Genomic DNA, 22,942 nt, shown 5'->3' with positions numbered 1-22,942 from the left:
GCACGTGCGCTTGAGGTCCTCTTAGAGCTTTTTTTTGCTTCCCGTAGCCGTCTATCGATTGGCTTTTCAGACACCAGTTTCTGCTGAACACGATCCCCTCTCAAGGATCCCCTCCCAGATGAGCGGCCAGAAATTCCGTAGGCGTCCTCTTCCCTGCCTGCCTCAAAAAGTCCTCAACCTCAAAATTGGTAAGTCTCCACCGTTACAGGCGTTCGGGAAAGTTAAAGTTAAATTTTTAGAACCATACATATGCCTGGAGACAGCAGCCTCCTGGTGATCACGGCCTGCTTTTCCTCCTCCATCAACCCTATCTTTTTTAAGTCAGTTTGCCCTGTAACCAAATCAGTACTTTTGGTAACAGTTTAAAACAGAGCATTTAAGCATATGTATGTTGGCCAAAATAATTGAGTAAACCACTAAGCCGCACTTCTTGCACTGATGCCTTCCACCCCTAAACTTAATTTCACTTACACTGACACTGACAGTTGCCATCGTCGTCGTCATCAAGACCAAGTCCATGTTTAGGCGTTGGCGTTCACAGTGCGGCGCGGTTTCTTAGATCCTTGAGCGGGATCGGGATCTGGGGCGCGGTCTCAAGAATGCTGTCCGCGAAATTCCTGATCATGAGCCCCATTTGCCTACGCGCTTTTGGTTCAGACTCGTCGTACTGACCGGCCTCGATTATGTCGGCTTGAAGAAGTATGTTAGATTAATAAGAAAAAAACATTTAGCCATCCACATCTTTGACCCTTTCGTTTTTACATTCTGTCGTTAGGACGTACTCCTTTATGATGATGATTTACTGACCTAATACGAACTTGGGAACACAGGAGCCGCGTTTTCCGAATTCAAGTAATATAGCGTATGACAGATACAAAATTGATTAATGTAATGTATGTACATATATGAATGACTTGTTTAATATCAATTTCTGTGTTATGTTCATGTACATTAAAATAATAATAATTGTGAACGAAATTTTATTTAGATTGGTACTTGTCTTTAAATAAAATTATAAAGAAAAGTTCTTGAACTAATCTCTTTCGTTAATTTTTTTCTAAATCTTTTAGAATTTATGTTAATTTACGCAAAACATGACCGTGAAGGCATACTTTAAATTAAACCTTGATTAATCGGATGTTTTATTACAAAAAAACAAACATATAGCTTCAAATTGGTTGCATTTAACCAAAAATAGTTATAATTGACGTGGATAAATCACGACATATATAAATATAAATTTTGTTCAACCCGAATCTAAACCTTTAACAGGAGCACACTTCGACATTTTAAACTGCAACTGTTTCGCGCTGAAACTTTCGACTAGGAGTATTTTCTTGTGTTGGCAATGCTAGAAACACGAGTAAGTTTTGCTCGCAACGTATGGTCACACTGCCAATTGATCTCATGATGCGATATTCTTGAAAGTTTTAAAAATATATTCGATTTGTTTTGTAGTTATCATTTGCAAACGAGATTTAAAGGGAGCAAACATAACGAGAATAAACGTTTTTATTAATTGTAGGACTTTTCAAAATATTATGAATCATAACTCAGTAGTTTCAATCGCAGCGACCAACCTATCGCCAGCCCTGATATTCGATATTCATATCGATAGTGTCGTGAGTGGTTGGTTGCACCGGCTCTAGCGCAAACAACGCACACACGTGCACGTGACGACAATGAGTAAAAAACCGCATTCCGTAAAAGTTCCCACCCAATACAGGGCGGCCGCCAAGATTTTGAAGACAGCATTGCAGCAGCAGAAGTCCGTCAAGACCTTGATATTCGCGGAAAAGCATGCAGTAAGTGGATAGGATAGGACCTCAGCGCTGCAGATCAGTCGAATATGCGTATAACTTTTCCCTCTCGTACTTGTAGCGTGCACGCAGTTTGCAAGCGGTTCTGAAAAAATTTAGCGAAAATCGGGTGGCGGTGGAAAACGCCATTGAGGAGACAGGACTGCTCAAGGACAACCCCAGTTTTGACCCCAGCTTGGCCAAGGTTCTAGTCACTGAACTGGCGTTTGGCAGGAAGGAGCTCAACGGTGAAAGCAAACCTGTGCAAACGGTGCGAAGTTACAAGGAGCGACTGCTGAAGTTAATCAGTGATTCCGGATTCCAGAAGAAAGGCAGGTTAACCCACCAATTACCAGTATTAGGAGGTTGAGATGGGCAAGAAAAACAAGAAACAACAGGTCGATGTGGTGACAGCTGCCAGTGATGATTCCCTGGCTGTCATTGATCCTCCCGTGGAGCATCATACTCAGCAGGAGGACACTAGTGCGGAGGTCTTCCTATGGCTGCTGGCCTATAGTGTCCTCATGTTCACGCTGCCCTTCTTGGGCTTTTATGGCGTGCGCAGCTGGCTGCAGGAATCCTTTCCCCATCTTGATCTCTTTACGGTCAACTGTTGGTCAGTTCTCACGGCTGTTGTAGTTGTTAACCTAGTGGTGGCCATGTATGTATTAAAGGCTTTCCGTGAGAAGCCGCCACCACCCTTGGAGACGGTGCAGCAGGATGAGGAGGAAGAGCCAGAAGCTGTAGAGCCAAAGAAGGATCAGTAACTAAGTGGCCTAAGTCCTTCATAAAGAAATAATAATAATTCCAGGTCATTTCGATCTTTAAAAGGACCCGTGACTACGTTTCACTCTTAATAAATCTTACTTTGACACAGTTTTGAACTCGGCTTTTTGTTTGCCCACACAGAACCCAATCCTCGATATGTGCGAATCAACACAAATCTATACAGTTTGTCGGAGGCTTTGGAATACCTGTCTCAGGAGAACTGGCGGCGCAAGGAGCTGCCTGCGGACACCAGCTATGCGGATTTCCTGACTGCCATAAAATCCCTTGAGGAGGACGAGTTCATGACAGATATGCATATAGAGGGTGTTCTCATTTTCCAAGCCAAATGGGCCAACTACTGGGTCACCCATGAGTTGGTGCACAGCAAGAGGCTTATACTGCAAAACAAGGCCACATCGTTGGCCGCCGAACTACTTGCTCCACCGACGGGAGCCACTGTGCTGGATATGTGCGCAGCTCCCGGGATGAAGACACTGCACCTATGCAACGTGATGCAGAACAAGGGATGCATCTACTCCGTGGAGCAGGACCGCGTACGCTATAAGACGCTGTGTGACATTACCGAGCAGGCTGGATGCGAGATCGTGAAACCCATTCTGGGAGACGCGTTGAACTTAAGTAAGTTTCTGAATATTTCCCAGTAAATATTTAATAAGAAATATATTTAAATTACAGCATCCGATAGCTATGAAGACGTAGAGTACATCCTAGTAGACCCCAGTTGCTCTGGAAGCGGAATGCAGAGCCGCATGACCGTGTGCGACGAGCCGAAAGATGACAGCAGGCTGTACAAGCTACAGGGTTTACAAATTAAGATCCTATCGCACGCGATGGGGTCCTTCCCAAACGTTAAACGTATTGCCTACTGCACGTGCTCGTTGTGGAAGGAGGAAAATGAGCAGGTGGTGGAGCGCTGTCTTCAGCTAAATCCATCCTACAAGCTCCTCAGCTGCAAGAAGGCATTACGCAACAAGTGGCATAATGTGGGCGACAAGGACTACCCCAATATTGGCAAGAACTGCCTTTATTGTCTGCCGGATAGTGATCTTACCGATGGTATCTTCCTGGCTCTTTTTGAAAAACGCCGCGAAGACGACAAGGACTAGTTTTAAACTCAAAAAGGATTATTTTTTCCTTAAATTGTAACCTTAATCTTTATTTGGCACTTGCGCCATTGAATTTTTCAACTTCAGTTATGTACACCTTTTAGAAAAAAATAAAAAAATTATGTAATGGGCTTGTGGTTACATGTGTGAAAAATTGATTAATGATAACACGATTTAATAAATATATAACATATATATATATAGATATGTGTTTTGGAATGAATTGTTGCGATACATATAATAAAAATACTTTTCGCTTATCTATCAAAAAATGCAGATTGTCAAATTTAAAACTTTACAATGAAAGTGTAGCCGATTTCAACGAAAGTGTTCCTTGCTCTTTCCTTAAGCAAGTTTTAAATTAAATTCTAATGATACGAATGACAGTTCGAAATTCAAAGTGTTCTTTTTCAAAATTTAGTACAGATTGTATATCAATTGTAGATATATCGAAATTTTTCGGCCGCAAACGAGCATTTGACAAAATGAGGGCGACCAGTTGCAGACCAATTCCATTGATCAACTTTCGGATTGTGAGATGTTTCTATCGGCCACGACGATTGAACAAGTATTACGATATTGTGAGTCTTCTATTACAAAATTAGTTTCCTTTTCACAGAAACAGACATAAATATTTGAATTATTGACTGTGATTTGAGTGATCGTTCGTTGTCTATACTATAAGAACTATAGGCACGAGATAAGTCTCTAAAACTCTTTAAAATCGAACGCGCCAGGCGCTATTTAAACGTATTGTCTATCTGGTTAACCCAGCTTTGATCGGAAGGCGTATATATATTTCTTGTTATATAAACGCTACAAAAGCTTCCAGAGCTTCTGCTCCTGCTGGATTTGCCCTCTAAACCTTCATCTGTTGCTTGTAGTAACTGCTCTTGGCTAGGCGGAACGATTCCGCCTTGATCGCATCCTCCATGGTGATGATCGGTTTCTTGGGGCAGTACTTAATAGTGTGCGCCGAGTCCCCAGATGCCCCGCAGATAGGGCACACATAGGTGCGTAGTTTGGGGCACAGCACTCGGTTGAAGTTGTCTCGCACTGTGTGGCTGTTGACCACCGCCTCTGGTTCATTGTTATTTTCACAAAAAACGCAGTGGCGGCTGATCTGTTAATGAAAATATCAAATTGTTAATAAGTTAAAAATCTTTTTAAAAAAATGACCTTGGGACATGATCTACTCACCTCTTTGACCTTGCTGTTGTATCGCTTGTACACCTTGTTATTGTTGTTAGTGGGATTAGAAGCTCCGCGCAGTTGGTCGGCCTGCACGGGCAATCCCAGACCCATTCCAACGCCGAGATTGGGAGACACGGTGGCCGCTGCTTGGACCTGAGCCTGAGCCTGGGCCTGCAAGCCCACTGTACTGGAGGCGGCTGGCATGTAAGACATGTTCCGCCACACGTTGTTCAGCTGCTCGCGGTAGTTGTTCAGCCAATGGGTAGCGAGTGGATTTGACATTAAGTTCGCTCCATTGGACTGCAGCTGGACAGGACTGCGGCCCAGTGGCAGATGCATCCCCTGCTGTTGCTGCGATGGCGGTGGCGTCTGCGGCTGTGGCGGAGTACTCCCGTAGGAAAAGCGGCTGAGATCATCGCTCGCATAGCCGTTGGTTGCGAACTCCTGCATCACGTCCTGCACCGACCCAGCCGCATTTTCTGAAAGTAGCAAGCTTTTCATTACCGTGTCCAGATCGATTTAGGTATTATTCCAGTTTCAAATGCATTTCAGAAATGCCTTACGCAAATACGGATTAGTGCTTGCACAAGAAACAGGAACAAACAAGACAAAGCAGAGAACTTAAAGAAAATAGAAGACGCAAAATGGCTTTCTGAAGTGAAAAAGAGGAGTACCGAAAATGCTGAGAGGGTCAATGGCCAAAAAGGCAGGGGCGTTTGAAAATATCTCTTAAAGGGGTTACAAGTGGTAAATAAACACATCTTTCAGAGCACATAAAACAAAGAAAATTAAATCGTCATTAAAAATCTACTAAACAGTAAAAGTTCTAAAAATAAGATATTGAATGTCGAAAATTACACCTCGGCAGCAATTATTAATTTATGCAATATAAACTTAACTAGTTCTGTTTTGCTCTGTGCTTTCGCAGCCCTTTTAAACTGAGCCCCTGGCCATTGGCTTTGACATAACTGTACTTGTGCAGACAGTCATCTCGCTCTAGCCAAATGTTTTTGCCTATTCCGTTTTAAACGACGCCATATCGCCATTTGCTATCTCTTTTCTCACCTGCTGCGCCCGTCGTCACCTGCGCAAAAATTTTCAAGGATCGCGCAATCTCGTCCTTTTGCTGGTGATTCGCACTAGCCGCTGCCGCTGATGCAGCCAGCGCCAATTGGTGCTGCGCGAGGGCCAGTTGTTGTTGCTGCTGCTGGAGCAGCAAGTGGTAGTGGTACTGTCGTTGTAGCAGGAGTGTATTGGCGGCGGCTGCGCTGTCGGCCAGAAAAGGAAAGTGCGTCGTTTGAGCAGCCGTCGTCGGGTCGGGGGTCAGCGGCGTAAGAGGGGTGCTGGGCGGACTCAAAGTGGCCGACGAGTTGGCTCCACTGGTGTCCAAGTACATGTCTTGCAGGCCCAACATGTTGAGTCCTCCTCTTGCGTGAAAAGCAGAAAAATTATCCTGCGGGCAGAAAATCTTTCCAATCAGAGTCAAAGAAGGGGGATTTTTAAAACCTACTGCTGCTGCGCCACTGCTTTCCAAGTTGCTGCGGAACATGGCGAAAGTCCGGGTCGAAAGTTACCGTTATCGCGCACTCTACTTTCCACAAATCCTCACCCAAAAACCAAGCGGAGTTTATTCAACTGAAGTATTCGTGATACTTCTTTATCTAATAATAATATACATGTAACTAAACTCGGTTCTGGGTTAAAATCGTGACGCGGAGTAAAAAAAAAATGATTCGTATGTCCCTGAGACAACTTGAAACAGCTACAAACAGAACAGTCTCGGCGGAATTCTTGGAATTTTGTGGTAAAGCTACGCGCCAACTAACGGTTCCTGGCTAGAGGTGGCTTAATGGTGTATTACAGCGATTATAAATATATCGATATTTTTAACAAAAGTTAAAGGCAAGGGTTTATATTGTAAGCCAATTTCGCAAAAAAGTGTATGTAGAGTTATGTTTATTTGTACAAAACATTTGCCACTATTTGACAGCTGGACACCGCGCAATTAAAACTTTTACTACAACACAGCAACAAAGCCTGAGTTATCAACAAAAAATACGAAAATATCTCCCAAAACTAAGCACCCACACGCGCCACTCGCCGTCACAACATAATCACTGCACACCACTCGAATTTCGCGCGCTGTGACGGCATCTCATGATATCGGCCCGGGATTATCGGACTACCGACGAAACGAACTATCGCACGAGCTACCGCCGGCGTAACACCGTTTTGCAGCACAGGCGCGCGCTGAACGAAGAGAACAGCTGACTGCTGATACGTGCGTGGTTCGCGGCAGGAATTACATAAAGTTTAGAGCCTCTGACACCACACTCCCGAACATTCGCTCCGATCAAACTCCCTGCGAACGGTCACCTAATCCCCACCATGGTAGGTTCCCTCAGACCCCGGTCATCACTGGTGTCATCGAAGATCCGTCTTACATGTGCCTATTTCGAGGTTAAAACGGGCGAGCATTCAATGATTTTTTCTCCTTGCAGTACAGAATAGCTGCCCTTGCGCGGGATCGCGCCTGTCTCTTCACTTGCCAGCAGGCCTCGCAGAACCTGCAGCAGCAGCAGGTTAGAGTTTGGGTCATAAAACCCCATGGAGCAACCGGGCTAAGTCATGACTCTACTCCGCAGCCCCGCTTTTACAGCGCGCCAGGTCGCAGGGCCGGCTTTTTCTCGCAGTTCTTCGACAACATGAAGGCGGAGATGGATAAGAACAAGGAGATCAAGGACAATATCCGAAAGTTCCGCGAGGAGGCCCAGAAGCTGGAGGAATCGGACGCTCTGAAGTCGGCGCGACAGAAGTTTAACATTGTCGAATCGGAGGCGCAAAAGTCGTCTAGCATGCTGAAGGAGCAGCTGGGCGCCATCAAGGAGCGCGTAGGCGATGTCCTGGAGGACGCCAGCAAATCGGACCTGGCCAAAAAGGTTACCGAGGAGCTCTCGAAAAAGGCCAAGGGGGTCAGCGAATCGATCTCCGACACCAGTGGCAAGCTGGGCCAGACCAGCGCTTTCCAAGCCATCTCTAACACGACGACGACTATCAAGAAGGAGATGGATAGTGCGAGCATAGAAAATCGGGTCTATCGCGCTCCTGCCCAGTTGCGCAAGCGCGTCCAGCTCGACATAAGCGATAGCGATCGCGTTGTGGAGCCCAACACGGAAGCAACTGGTGAGTTTAAATATTTTTCTTTTAATAAGATTAAAGTTTATGGGCTTAATGTAATCTTAATTTCAAGGAATGGAGCTGCACAAGGACTCAAAATTCTACGAGTCGTGGGAGAACTTCAAGAACAATAATACCTACGTGAACAAGGTGCTTGACTGGAAGGTTAAATACGACGAGTCTGAGAACCCTGTGATTCGTGCCTCCCGCCTGCTCACCGACAAAGTGTCTGACGTCATGGGCGGACTCTTTTCCAAGACGGAGCTTTCAGAAACGATGACGGAGCTGGTGAAGATCGATCCGAGCTTCGATCAGAAGGATTTCCTTCGCGACTGCGAAACGGATATCATTCCAAATATTCTGGAGTCGATTGTCCGGGGGGACTTAGAAATACTGAAGGACTGGTGCTTTGAGAGCACTTTCAATATTATCGCCAATCCCATTAAGGAGGCTAAGAAGGCTGGACTGTACCTGGACTCCAAAATCCTCGACATCGAGAACATCGAACTGGCAATGGGCAAGGTTATGGAGCAGGGTCCCGTACTGATCATCACGTTCCAAGCCCAGCAGATTATGTGTGTGCGGGACCAGAAGAGTCAGGTCGTCGAGGGCGATCCGGAGAAGGTGATGCGGGTACACTACGTCTGGGTGCTGTGCCGCGACCGCAACGAACTCAACCCCAAGGCTGCCTGGCGGTTGATGGAGCTGTCCGCCAACAGCTCGGAGCAATTTGTTTAGCGCGCTGCCACGCCTTTCTTTTTTACCGAGCCGTTTAAGTTTCCCTCATTTTCTCACCCACAAAACAAACGAAAAGATTACTGGACACTGAGCATTGACGACGAACTGACCACGAACTCGACCCGCAGGACTCTATTAAGTGTGTACAAAGGTTTCGCTTTTGATTGCTTTGAAAGTTTTGTCCGCCACTAGTCGACTGCGTCGTCCGGCAGGGGCTGCTGGTCGGTCCCGTGAAAGATTCCCCCACGAATTCCGGGCGCAGCAGACTGCCGGCTCCGGCGCGGCTCATCCCCCAATGACGCCCCGGTTGGCCGTTCCTTGCGGCCACGCTCCCCGCCGGTCCACTTCCAGCGAGAACGGAAGCAGGGATCGGTGCGGGGATTGGCCGTCGGGATCGTGGTTCCCCCGCTGGTGTCCTGGCCAAATCTATAAAGTTGAAGCTTAAAGTGCAACCGCCGGCGTAGGCGTATAAGTAGTGACCATAAGCAAATTGTTGAGTATAGTTGAGTTTAGGTATTTTAAGGCCCCACCCCCTCCCGACCTCTTCTCTTGTAAATATGGAATTCGCTCAGGGCAGCTTGGGCATGGTAAATTGACTGTACACACAGAATCCAAAGAGTTGTACGTACACCGAGCGCCACTCAGAATGTCTAGAAAAAATAAATTCTTCAATATTTTTAGATGTACCATTGAATCAGCTGGCGAGTTCTTGAGAAATAAGTGTTATGTTGCCTTATTTTAATCACAGACATCCAAGTTTATGGTTGCCCGTTGAATAGGGCATCCTTAGGAGCCAATACTATTACACAATCCATTTATTTTGGTGTTTTTAAAACATGAAAAGCACACAGAAAGCTGAGCAATAAACATTGACCATAAAACAAGCTTAACTACTAAATTTTAATTTCATCTAAGTTAATAACTAGTACGGATATGTGAATCCACTGAGTTGCTATTGACCATACACTTGCTGCTTTGAGGGAAAGTATAGTTTGTTGCTCAAATAAAAATCTTTTGAAATATTATTATTATTGATTTATACATGTGCTTCATGTTTTTGAAAAGTTATAAATGTTTGCAATTTTAAAGTAGGGCTTAAATGCATACTCACAAAGTTTGCTAAATATTTTAACAGCCTGCTAAATTAAAAATTTGCTTTTATTGATAAATAATTTTCATTTAAAAGCCTATAAATATTTAAGGATTTTTTTAAATTCATAATGTCCTTCTAGAGGAATCGAGAACATTCCCATATTTATTTTTACCTTTGTTTCGCTATTTAATAAAAATTGTATCTGTTACAATTGGTTATCGTGCATTCTGTAACATGATGCGAAAGTCCAAGAAAAGTTAAATAAGCTTTATAATTTCTGGTTTACGACTACCCCCAACACTCAGTTACGATATAGCCAGTGTTACTGCCCGACACCTTGATCGGTTAACAGAGAGTTAACAGAGAACAGAGACCAATGATGATAATATTGCCATGCATTTAACAGGGTTAGAGGAATTTATTTGAGTTTGGCATTCCGAACGGAAAGCTCGCCGCGAACGCACGTAAAACCGAGCAGCGGAGAAAAATAAGAGAAATAATAATACGTCTATAAGAGGGCCCGCAGAACAAGCCAAACGAGCGCTTAATCATCCAAAGTACCCGTGCGTGAGTGATAAGGAGCTAATTGATAAAGGAAGTGACGGTGCCCGCATATCTAAATTCGCAATATGGCCCTGCGGAAAAGTTTGGTCTTCAGCTGCGCGCTTCTGTTGGTTTTGCTGCTGGCGGAGTGTAAGTACCACGACAGATAAAAGATACATCTACAGTGACAACGGCCATACAAGATAGGTAGACCCAAACAGCGACGCACACTCGATGCTTCCACTTCTGCAGGGAAACTAGTTCCCAGCGCAGCTGGATGGGATCGAGATCGGGCTGGATGGAGCGGCCACTTGGCTAGACAGCTAACAGTTTACGGTTCACCCTTTTGCCTTAAGTGCCTGCCAAGAGCAAAGACCAGGTCCGGTTCGGGCCGCCTTTGTGAGCCAGGTTTACAGCGCATAAATATGGGGTTTTATTGAATGGGCGACCGCCCGCCGTCCTGTCGCAATGAATCGTCCATCAAGGTCTCGCCAGGTCGCGAAATGAAATTGCAAGACTTTAATTCCAGGGGGCTCCAGCTGGCTCGCAGTGCAGATAAGATTTCGCCAGGCCTTCTGCGCTATGTCGTAAATGATCGATCGTAGGCATTGGAACCGAACAGTTGTGGTCAAAATAATGATCCTGCTGCATAGATCCTGCAGAAAAGGGATAGCTAGGTTTCTTACTATATTCATTCATTACTATTTAAGGACTTAGAACTATAGTAGAGCCTGCAAATATTTCGATAAATCTACATTTCCTTATTTAAGTACCGTTTTATTAAATTGATTCAGTTTTACAGTAACATTAGATACATTCTTGAATTATAATGCTATTCTAAACATTTATTTCTTATTTACACACACGTTTTTCACATAAACCTTAACATTTGCTTTATGTTTCTGTATTTAACCAACAAAATAATTTTATAACCAATGGCCAAACGACACCAGATTATGAGGTGTCAGAACTTTATGAGCAGGGTCTTAACTTATATTATTTGTCCTAAAGAAGTTAGCACCCGCTACGCACTGATAACAAACTCCGGACTCTTTGACACTTGTCAAAAGTGGATCAAGTTTTCTTCGGTTCGAGGCTTTGGCCTATCGTCACGTACTGAATTCAAAACTGGGTGACTTACGAATGTCGAATGCAATAAATTGCAAGACATCATGGCTGTATCATGTGCTTTTTCGAATTTAATTGGCTTTTGTATGTGGAATCTTTTGGAAGCTCACTCAATTACCGCGCGATTTTGAAGCGATTCGTGAGCGGTTTATGCGAATCCCAAGCGATCGGCATTGGCGAATCGTTTGTGGCATTAGAAATGTGTTTATTGTTTGATTTCTGCTATTTAGTATATACATATGAACAGGTTTGCGTATTCAAACAAATTTTAAAGTGGACGTGTACAGTGGCAGTGGTCACAATAGGAATGGGTAAAATTTGTTATTGAGTTATTTGTGATATCTTTAAATTGTAATTTTAAAAGAGAGCAAACCCTATTCACATGCCTTTCGTATTTTATTGACGCAAGTATTGCTATTTAACTGACCTCGTCTGTGCTAATTAATGCAGATTTTTGAGCCCCAACACGCTTTTACTTTGTTTGCCAGAATGCGTAACCCAAAATTCATTGTCAACTGATAATGCGCTGGCAGCAAAACAAATTCGTATTGCCTGCGTCTGGTTAGTTCTGAATAAAATCAGAGTAGGCTGATAAGCTAACATATCTGAATACAGTCCCAGCCCCGCATTTCGGCCGAAAGGTGCTAGTTGCGAAAACTCGGTAAATATTTGCGTTTCCCCTGAAACCGGGAAGATCAGTGTTTTTTGTTCAGGTAGCCCGATAAGCTGTAACCAAATACCGGCTAATTCAACCGAATGCATTATCTCATTTCTGCTTAATTGCTTTCTCTTTTAGCCCAAGCCAAGCCCTCGCAGGATTTGAACAAGCCGCAGCCGGAGGAACTAAGTGATCTGAGGGCAGGAGCTGCTGCAGCAGGAGGAGTGGGAGAGGTGGCCAGAAATAAGACAGCTGTCGTGGAGGTGAGTTGGGCAACAAATCGCTGCGTTGGGATAACTGGGCCAGGCCAAAAGAGAGCCGGAAAAGGTGCAGAACGGCACCGGGACAAAGCCGACCGAAACCACTCCGACTGGAATCGACGCACCAAGTAACAAACGACCGCAGAAGCTGAAATACGAGCCACCAATGCATTACTGCATTTTCGGTTTATTTTCACCAGAACCGGAAACTTACGCTTTAAAAGTGTTTGTTTACTGTTCACTTTGATTAAATTCAAAAGCCAGCAGAAGACACGCGCGGCGTTTGCCTTTTAAGGGGCTCCCAAGAAACGCTTATAAAGACAAAAAGAAAAAGAAAAAGAAAAAGCTCACGCACAGAAACTTTGCATAAAATTATAAGAAAAACTTGGACTAGAGGGTACCCAACGCCTTAGTCACGAAACTCCATCGCTGGTGGCATTATAATTGCGGGAGATAATACCCCAACCAACTCCCCTTACTGGGGTGAGTCATTGTGGAATCGGATTCTATGTAATCCCTCGACTGTCGTGACGTCCGAATGAATTTTTAAGCTTAGAAAACCCCTCGGCCCCACCAGGGTAATCCCCAATCAGATTACTGTTTTCGAGATCTCCCAACTCGATCTCTCGCTTGTCACCTTTTTGTGGCTGTGCGGCTCGCTTATAGTCGTTAGTTGTAAACAAATCTGGCAATTAGACGAGATGGAGCGGCTAGGAGCAAATGAGATTGAGACAGAGTCAGAGTAAGAAAAAGCAGTCACGTATTGTTACTGCCAATTACAAAAGTTCGTATCTCGATCTCGGCGGTCATCGGGGTCAGCAATCTACATATACTCAAACAAAGATACTGTAAGTGAGAGTGATCTCTGGTAGTCAGCCATTAGTTGCGGCAGTCATTAACATTCTTTATGGAAAAATGTGGGTAAAATATTATGCAAGATAAGTTCGGGCGACCTTACTGATAACTTGGCTAGTTTAAACAGCTGTTTACAAAACTAACCTGAGATGGGCACCACTTTCAAAGTTGTTTCGCAAAGAAAGCAGACTGTTATCACCTCAACTCGGGTAATTGAGACATAAGTAACGTGAGTCGGACTTCCAGTGGTGATTAATATGGGGAGACGTTTGGCTTACGCAAAGCCACGAAATATTCAGTTATGAGTCAGCGTTCAGTTAGGGTTCCGATTTCCTCACGGATAAATTCCAGTTTTAATTGTTAGTCTCGTTTCCATGTCAACTACCTGATTTAATGAAGCACTGATTATTAGATATATTGTCTTAAAACTCGTTTAATACTATGGGAAAATAATGAGTCTATCCAAAACATTAGTATATTTATAAAACAATTGTTCTTTGTATATTATTCTTTTTAAAACCACTTTTATTTTTACTACGAGAAGCACTTTAAAAGCCCATAACAACCACCGGATTTTTCAAGCTACTTCACTCATTTGTATATACATATAATATGTATGTACAAAGATGATCTCAAGAAGTTAAAGGCCACTTTATAAATAATGAGCACGCCTCCACGATGTAGACACTTTTGCACCGCCCACTTTCATATGCTAGACCCAAATTCGGCATAGAACTCGCATAGAATCACGTGCCGTTTCAAATCAATTACTCAGCCGACAGTGAAAGCTACATCGATGACACGAGCCTTCTTTTGAATACACAGGAAAAAACATTGTCGCAATTAAAGACAATTCATAAATACATACGAAATCATAACAAATAACTTGCGAATATAAGTTACCATGTATGATTGTAGCTTAGTAATATTTGATTAATATTGCATGGTATACTAACTGCCATTTTATCTCGATTTTCTCACAGGATACTCCCTACGAATCCGACTCAGAGGCGGAATCGGAGGAGCAGCAGAGGCGGTCGTATCCTCACCGCGACGAGGACCAGCTAAACTCGGCCACCAACTTGGTTTTGGCACAGAACTACAAGTACGACGTGGAGATCCTGGAATCCGGGGATGCAGACCAAGACGACAGTAGCATGGACGACGTGGACGATCTAGAAGAGCGCTTCAAGGGTCGCGGTGTGGTGTTCAGCACGGACACCGAGACCTTCGCTTCCGAGAACATCGAGATGAGCCCGGTGGACGTGCAAGCGAATGCGGTTAGCCAGGGACACGTGCTGCTCGGCATCGTGGTGGTGGCACTGGCCTTGGTCTCCATTTGCCTGTACGCCGGCCTAGTCATATGGCGCTCGCACCTGGAGTGAGTTCTTGGTTAATTGCTCTAATTTTTAAGTGCTAATTCATTGCTCTTTTCGCCATCTTCCCATCGCCAGGCAGCGGTATGGAATGCGCGAACGGCTGGTCAACCGGGACTTGGAGGAGGAAGCGGGTGGTGCCGACGACGTCGATTATCATGTCTATGCCCCGACCACGACGCCAGCTACGCCTAGGGCGTAGTCCGCTCGAAATCTGGTCCGATTTGATCCGATCTGGTGGGCTTCAATTGGACCTGTTCTCGGTTTAAAGTGCACAATCACCACTCAATTCAGTTCAGACGAGACGAGTCGAGACGAGACGACAATTCATCGCAGCCACATCGAGGATGGAGGATGGAGAGAGGGCGCTCAATCGTCTAATGAATGCCATAAATTTCCACGACAAGCTGAAAAGCATTCCGCTTCCCAATTACACTATAAAGGCGTTGCTAAAGGTCACGCCGATATCTAACAGCGCAGTTGACAAGCCCAATTAGTTAGTAAGTTTCTGTGATATTGTTCTAGAGATTCTTTTGTACGTCCTTGCACTAACAATATGCATAGAACCCGCGTCGGTAATCGATAATAAAAACTACTTGTATATGTAACTATGGCTTTTTTGCTTTGCATTTTCAATTAATTTTGTTGACGGTGATTTTTGCAAATAGCTTCTTGTGGTTTACACCACTGTTTTCAAAGAATTATAAATGAAAATATAATTTAAAAATAACCAAAGCAGTTATCTGGTGAGTTTGATTTAAAATTAACTTTAAAAGAGATACATCTTTTCAAGTCACAACTTGTTTACACTTAACGAAAGCCATTAAATCAAAAATAAACACACAAAGAACGAATTACACACCCAATAAGCTGCAGCAGAATAAGCTATTTTTGGATCTGATAACCTGTAAGCAGGTTACATACATTTATTTTGGTTGTATTTTGAATGCAGTTAATCACTTTTTCTTAACCTTAAACAAAATAACGTTTTAAACGTTGAATAATTATTATTATTATTATTTAAATTTAAATTAGCCGCGCATTATGCATCTAGTAACACTGAAATGTAAAGCGCAGCTAACTTCGCTCAGATTGCTCATAGGTACCCCAAGCTAGTGAACTAGTTCACAAATATAAATATTTACCCTAAACACCTTCAAGCTGACAGATAACTACGCAGAAGTTATTGTTTTCCAGGCTTAACAGATAAATTACACTGTTGTAGAGCTTCGTGGGAACGATATACTAAAAACTTGATCTTGGCAAGCAACAAGTTTGCTGCAAGCGCCGGAACCAGTTCGTGGTGCCCCTAATTCGTTCCCTGCCCAACACTGCAATCAGCTGTTACCTGGCCAACGCGATTTTTGGCCTGCACTTTGAACCCCGAGGTTTCGTGCGAATAAAGATACGGAATTGAGTGCGCCTGTCCGCATTCCCGCCGTCCCGCTCCGCCATCCAAGTGCCCATCGCATTTTCGGTTCAGAATCCCGCGGACCTCGCTGCCGTGCACATCGCATCGCATTTCCACAGCTGCGTTTTTCAGCATTTTCGTTCGCTCTCTCTCCGGTTTTTCTCAGCGCGCCCCTCTCCAAAGTTCCATTGATAAGCAGGACTAACGCCGCGCCTGCTCCGCCCCCTGCCGCCCACTCCGCCCGACGCTTTTCGGAAAGTGCAAAGCAAAGCAAAGCCAAGCAGAAGCGAATCAATCAATTAAGATAGTACGCCGAATAGTGCAGTGCGTGTGTTAATTAATTTTGGTTGCCATTTCGCACATTCTGTGTTTATTAATAAGCAGTGCATAGTTTCCGGCGGAAAAGGGCAACTTTCCGTTCATTTTCGAGCTTCCGTTTGGCGGCCAATTAGCAGGAGGTCGACAAAGAGAACCAACCAGGGAAAAGGATCAGCCAACATGACGCACTGGGAGGACTTCTACAACACGCACCTGCCGCCCGCGGACTTCGAGGACAATCGCTCCCTGCTCAAGGAGTTCTGCGAGCGGCACAACAAGCTGCAGAACCGCATCGTCCTCGTCACGGTGAGCTGGGATACCCCCAATCCGGATCCGGATTCGGATTGGGATTGGGATTGGGGCTCAAGAACCACTGTACTCCGTTAATTAACTGCCTAAGCTGGTGAAAGCTCTGAAAACAAGTGTGTAAAGTGTGGACGTGAATAACTTTAAATTGGCTAGAACAAAGACCCAAAAGGTTAAACACATGCAGGGGCACCACGAATGCATAAACAATTAACGTTTTGTAAATGGAAAAACAACAACTGCTAATTGTTACTGTGGCATACTGTAAAAAGCAAAAGTCAGATATTGTAGTAGTTTATAATTTAACATTTTTGATATTTAATCTTGGTTAAATTTCAATAATCTAAATGTATACATGTGAGTCTGCAACAAAGCTGCAGTGCATGAATAATATATACTTTGCAAATATCTGCAAGACATTATACACAAAGTGAAATATGAAATTATGTGGGTCAACTGGTGTTTATTCTCTGGGGCAGCCTAATCCGAATATGATTTACGCAAATAGTTAGCGACGAAACACATTCGTTTCTCTTTATAAGATTTATGGATAACGTGCTGATTTATCTGCCTGGTTTGAATAACTAAATTGTACTTAATATCGCCGCCTTGTTCGACTCTACGAGTAGCAGGTGTGACCACAACGGCCATTTAACCCCAGTTTTTGAATATAAAAATTGTATAGAGTTAAAAACCTAGCTTTAATGGTAGCATGGAGGTGAGCAACAGAATAAAGCTTTTAAAATTACAATATAAATTAGCAGTTAGGAAGAAAATACCATAATTACCCTAAACATAACACGAATTTTCTAAAGGAACCCACGTTTGTCCTACAATTCTAGTCCGGTGGTACAACAGTTCCCCTGGAGCACAACACGGTGCGGTTTGTGGACAATTTTAGTGCTGGAACACGCGGCTCCGCCTCAGCGGAATACTTCCTCGACCACGACTACGCCGTGATTTTCATGCACCGCCACAAGTCGCTGGAGCCCTTCACGCGCCACTTCACCGGCCAGCAGTTCTTCGACATGCTGGACATCGCGGACAACAGCCAGAGCTCGACGATAGCCATCAAGCCGGACTCGGTGGACGTGTTTGCTCCGGTGCTGGCCAAGTACAAGATAGCCCGCGAAACGCAGATGATCCTGTACGTGAACTTCACCAGCGTGGTGGACTACATGTGGCTGCTCCGTGCCGCCTGCGAGTGCCTGGCCGCCTTTGAGGAGCGGGCCGTGCTCTACCTAGCAGCTGCCGTATCAGATTTCTACATACCCGAGGACATGATGGTAAGATGAGACTCCGGACGACGCCGGATGAGTCGGGTGGGCGGCCATGTGGGAAATCTCGTAATTGATTGCGCTCCTCACTGCGACGAGTGCGGAATGAGTGAGTGGGAATTGGTTTTTATCGATTCCCAAAGCTGCACTGCGGAAAATTAAGGATGTATGGCTAGGTACTTCAAGCAAGGCCAAGGCTGATTGTGGATTCGAACCGATGCTGAACATCAGCACCTACTAACATACATTACAGTGCAATAGCGTCAATCAAAATGAAGATTTTGCTGATGCATGGAATGTATAGTGTACATTTAAGTTCTGCTTCCCCGCAGTGTGCCTCTAGTTGTTTTCGCTGCCCTTGTGCCTGGTGCTCCTTCCGATTCCCGGACGCTGTGCAAGTCCCCGGTCTGTGACACATTTCCTCTCCACATTATTGACGTTCGACTGGGCTAAGTCAACTATGGCTGCTGCTGCTCCACCTTCTGCAGCTCCTCCAGTTCCAACTGCTGGTCACCAGCAGCCTTATCACAGACTGTCAGTGTCACTCACGCTGGCCTTGTGGCCTTGTCCGCCAGCAGCCTTAGCATTGTCATCGAATAATTTGATTTGCATAATTTTGCTTGTTAGCGTGTTTCTGCTCCACGCTTCACTTGATTCCTGCCACACCTCCCACCCATTTAGTTCTTTCCTCCTTTCTCCTTTCACCTTCCGCTTTCATCCAGCCCTATGTGGAGTGGGTGGGTGGCTGGTCGGTGGTGTTTACCTGTCAGGAGCCCACCTCCGCAGTCTGTCAGCTGACTTGTTGGCGCAGCAGCAAAAGGCTTTCAAGTGCATCAAATGTCCATTGGTGGGGCGTGAATGGCTCGGCATGTCAGCCCTCCTTATTTACCTGCCCGTTTTGCATTTGTATACGGCATCCCACATGCATTTTATTCGAGTGCACAGTCGAGGTCGAAGTTATAGCACCCTAAGTCCTAGGGGAACCTGGTTGGTTCTTAATAATTTTCTAAGGCTTCTGCAACTTTCAAAATAAGATTGAAAAATGTTAGGTTTGTTGGAAAGAATTTTTGTCTTTTATCTTTAGTTTCTTAAATTCGTTTGCTTTTTTGATGGAGTTTGGGTGAAACACAACTTAAATCTGTCTAGACCAACAAATTTAATCCATCGAACTGATGTTTTCACACAATCTGTATTCCTCTTGGTGGGTGCTATGGTCGGTAAGCACGAAGAGGTTTCCTCTTGATAACGCCAGCCATGTGAGCCTGCTTCTGATTCTGATTCCGATTCAGATTCCGAGCATCGCCGTGGCATTTCCTACGCCTTGTTTCCGCTCAGCTCGTGCATTTCCCGTTCGCTTTTTTCGCTTAAGACATTCGCCCACTTTGTCGCTGCATGAACATGTCTATCTGAACGTGTGCTGTAGCCACAAATGGTCCGTTCACTTGATTAAATTGTTAGATACTCTCACGGCACATTGCCTTGGGTGAAATGTAGAATATGCCGAAAATGGCGCAAATGGCGCAAATGGGGCAAATGGCCTGTTGATGCTTATGCATGTGTCTAGTCAAATTTATGCGCATATTTGGCATCATCTTTGAGTGCTGCTCCGAGCCTTTCCCGAGGTAAGACGATTTTGCCACAATCGATTTGAATTTGCATAATAACCTCTTGGCGATGTATAAATAGAAGCAGTCAAGCTCGATGCATCGAAAATAAAGCACGCTCAAGTGGTTTTTCGAGTGGTTTCAAGGACTTTGCCCGCTCAAAAGTAGGCAACTAAAATCTATTTTCCCCCATTAGCTGGTCGACAGAGTTTCTTGGAAAATTGAAAACTCATTCCCAGAGATCGGGCCACCATCTCGTTAGGCTTAAAGCCAAGGTCAGCTCCCATACTGAATTTTAAAAAGTCAAACCGCAGCCCAGACACGTTTGCCAAGCCAATTGGCAAAGTTTGTCGCTCCTTACATACATAAATACATAGATATGAGTTTATATACTGTATTTATATTGCTGTGTACTACTGCAAGATGATACTAAAAATTGAATTTCACAATCGCATCATCGCGACGCACACGCCTCCAGAGAAAACATGGCCCAAAAGCATTTACAAATTTATGCACGGGAAGTGGAGCGGAGAAGAAGGCAACTTGCTTTACAATTTGAATTCATTCAGGGCCCGGTGTGGTGGTATGTACTCTGGTTGAACCGAAAGTAAATTGTACTCGTAATAAGTAAAAACAAACAGTAAAAACAGAAAATTAAAAGAGTAAACTAAGCGGAGGCAAACGAATAACGAGAGCAGGACAAAAGGCGACGTGCCGAAATCCGCAAATAAAATAAAAAGATTTTACAAGAGCACGCATCAACGCATATTCATAGTGTTGTTGAATTCTTTGGGGAAAAGCGGGAAAGCTGGAAAAGCAAGAAAAACAAATTCAATGTCAACAGCTGCTAGTATTTCCCAGTGAGCCAGCCCCACAAACTTTCCCCAAAAGCTTAAATTTCCCATCTTTCGCATTTCCTTTCGTTTTTCGTTGTCAACTTAGTGCCTTGAGCTACATTTTTCATTTCTCCTCGACCAATGTCCCGGCTACTTAGGCGTGTCCGGCTGTCCGTCCGCCTGTCCGTTTGTGTGTCCGAGTGTCTGTCCGCCAGTCCGACCGCATTGTCCGGCTGTGCCCGCTTTTGTGTGCCGGATAAATGAGGCTGGTCAGCAGCTTAGAGCAGCTTACGGCGTTGCCCAGTTAATGAGGACAGACAGGGTTGCGCTCAACAAGTTGCTGGTAGCCCACATGGCGTATGAGAAATATTTTTAGCAAGGCTTTAAAAAGAGCCTTGCACAGGATGTGCAGCCAGGCGTTGTCGTTAGCTCATTACGGCTGAGTTATGCTTTCAATTAGTTGTAATTCATATGCCACGTGGCGGCAACAAAAAAGAAGGGAATAAATACGGAAAAAAGCGAAAGCTGAAAGACAGCCCTGGCCTTTCATTTCGCTGTTTGTCTGTGTATTTTGCAAGGACACTTTGCTGCCCGAGTGTGCGTGCGAGTGTCTGGGTGTGCTGCATTGTGTGTGTGTTCGTCCTCTCCATTTAAGAGGATGTTGTCGCGGTGGCTTTTGTGGGCAACGAACCAGCCAACCACCGAACCAATCCCACGCCATCCCATCACATCGCGTATACGCAATGTGGTCCCATCATTCCATTAAAACACTAACCGCTGTCAACGGATTTTCAGCCCACCCACAAAATGCAATCAGGAGATGGAGCGCCGACGATTTCGCTTCAGCTGGTGCCAAAAATGCTGGCCCCCCTCGCCAGCTTGTGGGTCCCACACGCCTTTGTGGTGTCCTTTAAGCTGGAAACGGACGAGAGCCTATTGATTGTGAAGGCACGTGACAGCCTCAACAAATACAAGCACAAGGTGAGTTTACTCACAGCCGGCCAGGAAACACCTAATCGGAATTCTAATTTCTTCCGCGTCATCATCCAGCTGGTCATTGCCAATGTGCTGCAGACACGCAAGCATCGCGTGGTGTTCGTCACGCCCACAGATTCCTACGAGCTGCATTTGACTCGCGAGCAGACGCTGCAAGGACTCGAGATCGAGGAGCCCATCGTGGCCGACGTGGTAAGTGAATAAGTGCCGTAATAACTTACGTGTCCGTTTCGTGCCTTAATGTGTATGAAAGCAGTGCAAATAAGGTGAAAGTCAGTAAAATTCAATTGGGCATTCTAGGTGTTTAAAAGGCTTTACTATGTGAAATACATTCTGCTTAACACATTTTAAGATTGATTTTTAATAATTCTATATACCAATCCCATTACCACAAACCATTTGCATGCGTGAATCAAAATGTGGGCTACAAAATATACAAAATAACTTATTTTTATCGGTTCTTCCAGGTGCAAAAGCACGGCGAGTTCATCAGCAACGCTCAACAGCGTCAATGACCGTTATCGATGCGCCGGAGGCCACAGACGCAGCATCAACATCACCAACAACTGGCCACCGGTGACGAGGACGAGGATGGCGGCGATCTGGATCGGGATCCGTACTGCGTGACCAGCTCGCATTATTGCCGCGTTCTGAACCCGGGCACGCCAGGCTTTGCCCGCAAATATTGAGCAGGTTATAGTCCATATTGTATACTGGAATGTGGATGACAGACATTTACATTCGCTTATTCCTTGCCGTTTGGTTTTGAGTTCCCGCCACAATTTATCTATTTATGGTCGCGCCTCATAATTGAGGTGGCACCGCTCCATTAGTCCATTCTCCTGTTGTTATTTTTTTATTAGTTAATGTATTTCCCTCATTGTTGTCCCGAGAAATGATGTCACTTGTATGTATTCGCCGTTGCCTGGGCTCCTTTTCTTATCTTCCTTTGTTTGCCGGCACGTTTATGTCATCGAGTATACGCAGCGTGTTGCGCAGACATCAATAAGCGATTTTGATTTATGTTTGTGGCAGAGCTTATGATGCTTATACATTTAATGAAGCATCGATCCGCCGCAGTGGAAATAAAATCCCCGAACACGTGGGTTCTTAAATCCTAAATTCGAAAAGGCGAAAACGAAAAGCTGCATGCAAAGCAATTTGCCGGACTATGTGTCCCTGGACAACTGCTGCTGGTGTCAGTGGCAGTGGCAGGCGACGCGACAATTGATTTGCTGTTTTGCATATATGGGGTGGAAAAGAGTGGCAGCTTTGCCCGTCTAATGTCCTTGTCGCTTCAAATTTATGGCGGCCCGAGCCTTGGCGCCTGTCTATCCGAAGCAGGTCAAGTGCCACCGAGCAAAGGTCAGCTTAAAGCACCTCAAATTGAGTTTGAAACGGCTTGTAGCGGTGTAGCGAAACCTAATTAACATCCCACACTCACACAGGCACTGAGTTATTTCTTGGCCATGCTGAGA

The 22,942-nt window shown here is 44.8% G+C and overlaps 6 protein-coding genes across 10 annotated transcripts; 5 read left to right on the top strand and 1 right to left on the bottom strand.

Moving 5' to 3' along the window:
* Positions 1-1,642: 1,642 nt before the first annotated feature.
* On the top strand, positions 1,643-3,889 carry LOC120454601 (28S rRNA (cytosine-C(5))-methyltransferase). The gene is made up of 4 exons (XM_039640058.1): positions 1,643-1,805; positions 1,882-2,131; positions 2,709-3,206; positions 3,264-3,889. Exons 1-4 carry the CDS (start codon positions 1,683-1,685, stop codon positions 3,692-3,694), a joined length of 1,302 nt encoding a protein of 433 aa, XP_039495992.1. The 5' UTR covers positions 1,643-1,682; the 3' UTR covers positions 3,695-3,889.
* Positions 2,125-2,675, top strand: LOC120454604. The gene has a single exon (XM_039640063.2). It carries the CDS (start codon positions 2,171-2,173, stop codon positions 2,564-2,566), a length of 396 nt encoding a protein of 131 aa, XP_039495997.1. The 5' UTR covers positions 2,125-2,170; the 3' UTR covers positions 2,567-2,675.
* LOC120454602 (protein nanos) lies at positions 3,873-6,720 on the bottom strand. 2 transcript variants are annotated; one of them, XM_039640060.2, is made up of 4 exons: positions 6,399-6,717; positions 5,954-6,341; positions 4,895-5,367; positions 3,873-4,817 (listed from the first exon to the last, which is right to left on the bottom strand). In XM_039640060.2, exons 1-4 carry the CDS (start codon positions 6,435-6,437, stop codon positions 4,554-4,556), a joined length of 1,164 nt encoding a protein of 387 aa, XP_039495994.1. In that variant the 5' UTR covers positions 6,438-6,717; the 3' UTR covers positions 3,873-4,553. The 2 variants fall into 2 exon arrangements, with proteins under 2 accessions (XP_039495994.1, XP_039495993.1); XM_039640059.2 differs by having other exon boundaries at positions 5,954-6,720.
* Positions 3,919-9,693, top strand: LOC120454600 (mitochondrial import inner membrane translocase subunit TIM44). 4 transcript variants are annotated; one of them, XM_039640055.2, is made up of 4 exons: positions 3,919-4,275; positions 7,390-7,470; positions 7,534-8,071; positions 8,139-9,693. In XM_039640055.2, exons 1-4 carry the CDS (start codon positions 4,066-4,068, stop codon positions 8,801-8,803), a joined length of 1,494 nt encoding a protein of 497 aa, XP_039495989.1. In that variant the 5' UTR covers positions 3,919-4,065; the 3' UTR covers positions 8,804-9,693. The 4 variants fall into 4 exon arrangements, with proteins under 4 accessions (XP_039495989.1, XP_039495988.1, XP_039495991.1 ...); XM_039640057.2 differs by lacking the exon at positions 3,919-4,275 and adding an exon at positions 6,929-7,279; XM_039640054.2 differs by having other exon boundaries at positions 7,390-8,071.
* Positions 9,694-10,326: 633 nt separating this feature from the next.
* LOC120454603 lies at positions 10,327-15,324 on the top strand. Its single transcript, XM_039640062.2, has 4 exons — positions 10,327-10,589; positions 12,364-12,488; positions 14,324-14,721; positions 14,795-15,324. The coding sequence occupies exons 1-4, from the start codon at positions 10,526-10,528 to the stop codon at positions 14,916-14,918; spliced, it is 711 nt and encodes a 236-aa protein (XP_039495996.1). The 5' UTR covers positions 10,327-10,525; the 3' UTR covers positions 14,919-15,324.
* A 721-nt stretch (positions 15,325-16,045) lies between these two features.
* Positions 16,046-22,473, top strand: LOC120451057 (phosphopantothenate--cysteine ligase). Its single transcript, XM_039634413.2, has 5 exons — positions 16,046-16,751; positions 17,594-18,037; positions 21,264-21,449; positions 21,519-21,656; positions 21,932-22,473. Exons 1-5 carry the CDS (start codon positions 16,626-16,628, stop codon positions 21,977-21,979), a joined length of 942 nt encoding a protein of 313 aa, XP_039490347.1. The 5' UTR covers positions 16,046-16,625; the 3' UTR covers positions 21,980-22,473.
* The last annotated feature ends 469 nt before the right edge of the window (positions 22,474-22,942 follow it).

This window comes from Drosophila santomea, chromosome 3R (assembly GCF_016746245.2).
Source record: "Drosophila santomea strain STO CAGO 1482 chromosome 3R, Prin_Dsan_1.1, whole genome shotgun sequence".
Lineage (NCBI taxonomy): Eukaryota > Metazoa > Arthropoda > Insecta > Diptera > Drosophilidae > Drosophila > Drosophila santomea.
Note: the sequence above shows the minus strand (reverse complement) of the source record. Positions and strands in the feature narration are given on the sequence as shown.

Coding starts and splice junctions, on each gene's coding strand:
- LOC120454601 (XM_039640058.1), top strand. CDS start 1,683: ATGAGTAAAAAACCGCATTCCGTAAAAGTTCCCACCCAATACAGGGCG. Junction 1,806..1,881: donor TATTCGCGGAAAAGCATGCA/GTAAGTGGATAG, acceptor TCGTACTTGTAG/CGTGCACGCAGTTTGCAAGC. Junction 2,132..2,708: donor TTCCGGATTCCAGAAGAAAG/GCAGGTTAACCC, acceptor TTGCCCACACAG/AACCCAATCCTCGATATGTG.
- LOC120454604 (XM_039640063.2), top strand. CDS start 2,171: ATGGGCAAGAAAAACAAGAAACAACAGGTCGATGTGGTGACAGCTGCC.
- LOC120454600 (XM_039640054.2), top strand. CDS start 4,066: ATGATACGAATGACAGTTCGAAATTCAAAGTGTTCTTTTTCAAAATTT. Junction 4,276..7,389: donor TGAACAAGTATTACGATATT/GTGAGTCTTCTA, acceptor TTCTCCTTGCAG/TACAGAATAGCTGCCCTTGC. Junction 8,072..8,138: donor GCCCAACACGGAAGCAACTG/GTGAGTTTAAAT, acceptor CTTAATTTCAAG/GAATGGAGCTGCACAAGGAC.
- LOC120454602 (XM_039640059.2), bottom strand. CDS start 6,437: ATGTTCCGCAGCAACTTGGAAAGCAGTGGCGCAGCAGCAGTAGGTTTT. Junction 5,368..5,953: donor GGTGACGACGGGCGCAGCAG/GTGAGAAAAGAG, acceptor TGCTACTTTCAG/AAAATGCGGCTGGGTCGGTG. Junction 4,818..4,894: donor ACAACAGCAAGGTCAAAGAG/GTGAGTAGATCA, acceptor TTTCATTAACAG/ATCAGCCGCCACTGCGTTTT.
- LOC120454603 (XM_039640062.2), top strand. CDS start 10,526: ATGGCCCTGCGGAAAAGTTTGGTCTTCAGCTGCGCGCTTCTGTTGGTT. Junction 10,590..12,363: donor GGTTTTGCTGCTGGCGGAGT/GTAAGTACCACG, acceptor TTTCTCTTTTAG/CCCAAGCCAAGCCCTCGCAG. Junction 12,489..14,323: donor ATAAGACAGCTGTCGTGGAG/GTGAGTTGGGCA, acceptor ATTTTCTCACAG/GATACTCCCTACGAATCCGA.
- LOC120451057 (XM_039634413.2), top strand. CDS start 16,626: ATGACGCACTGGGAGGACTTCTACAACACGCACCTGCCGCCCGCGGAC. Junction 16,752..17,593: donor ACCGCATCGTCCTCGTCACG/GTGAGCTGGGAT, acceptor CTACAATTCTAG/TCCGGTGGTACAACAGTTCC. Junction 18,038..21,263: donor ACATACCCGAGGACATGATG/GTAAGATGAGAC, acceptor ACGGATTTTCAG/CCCACCCACAAAATGCAATC.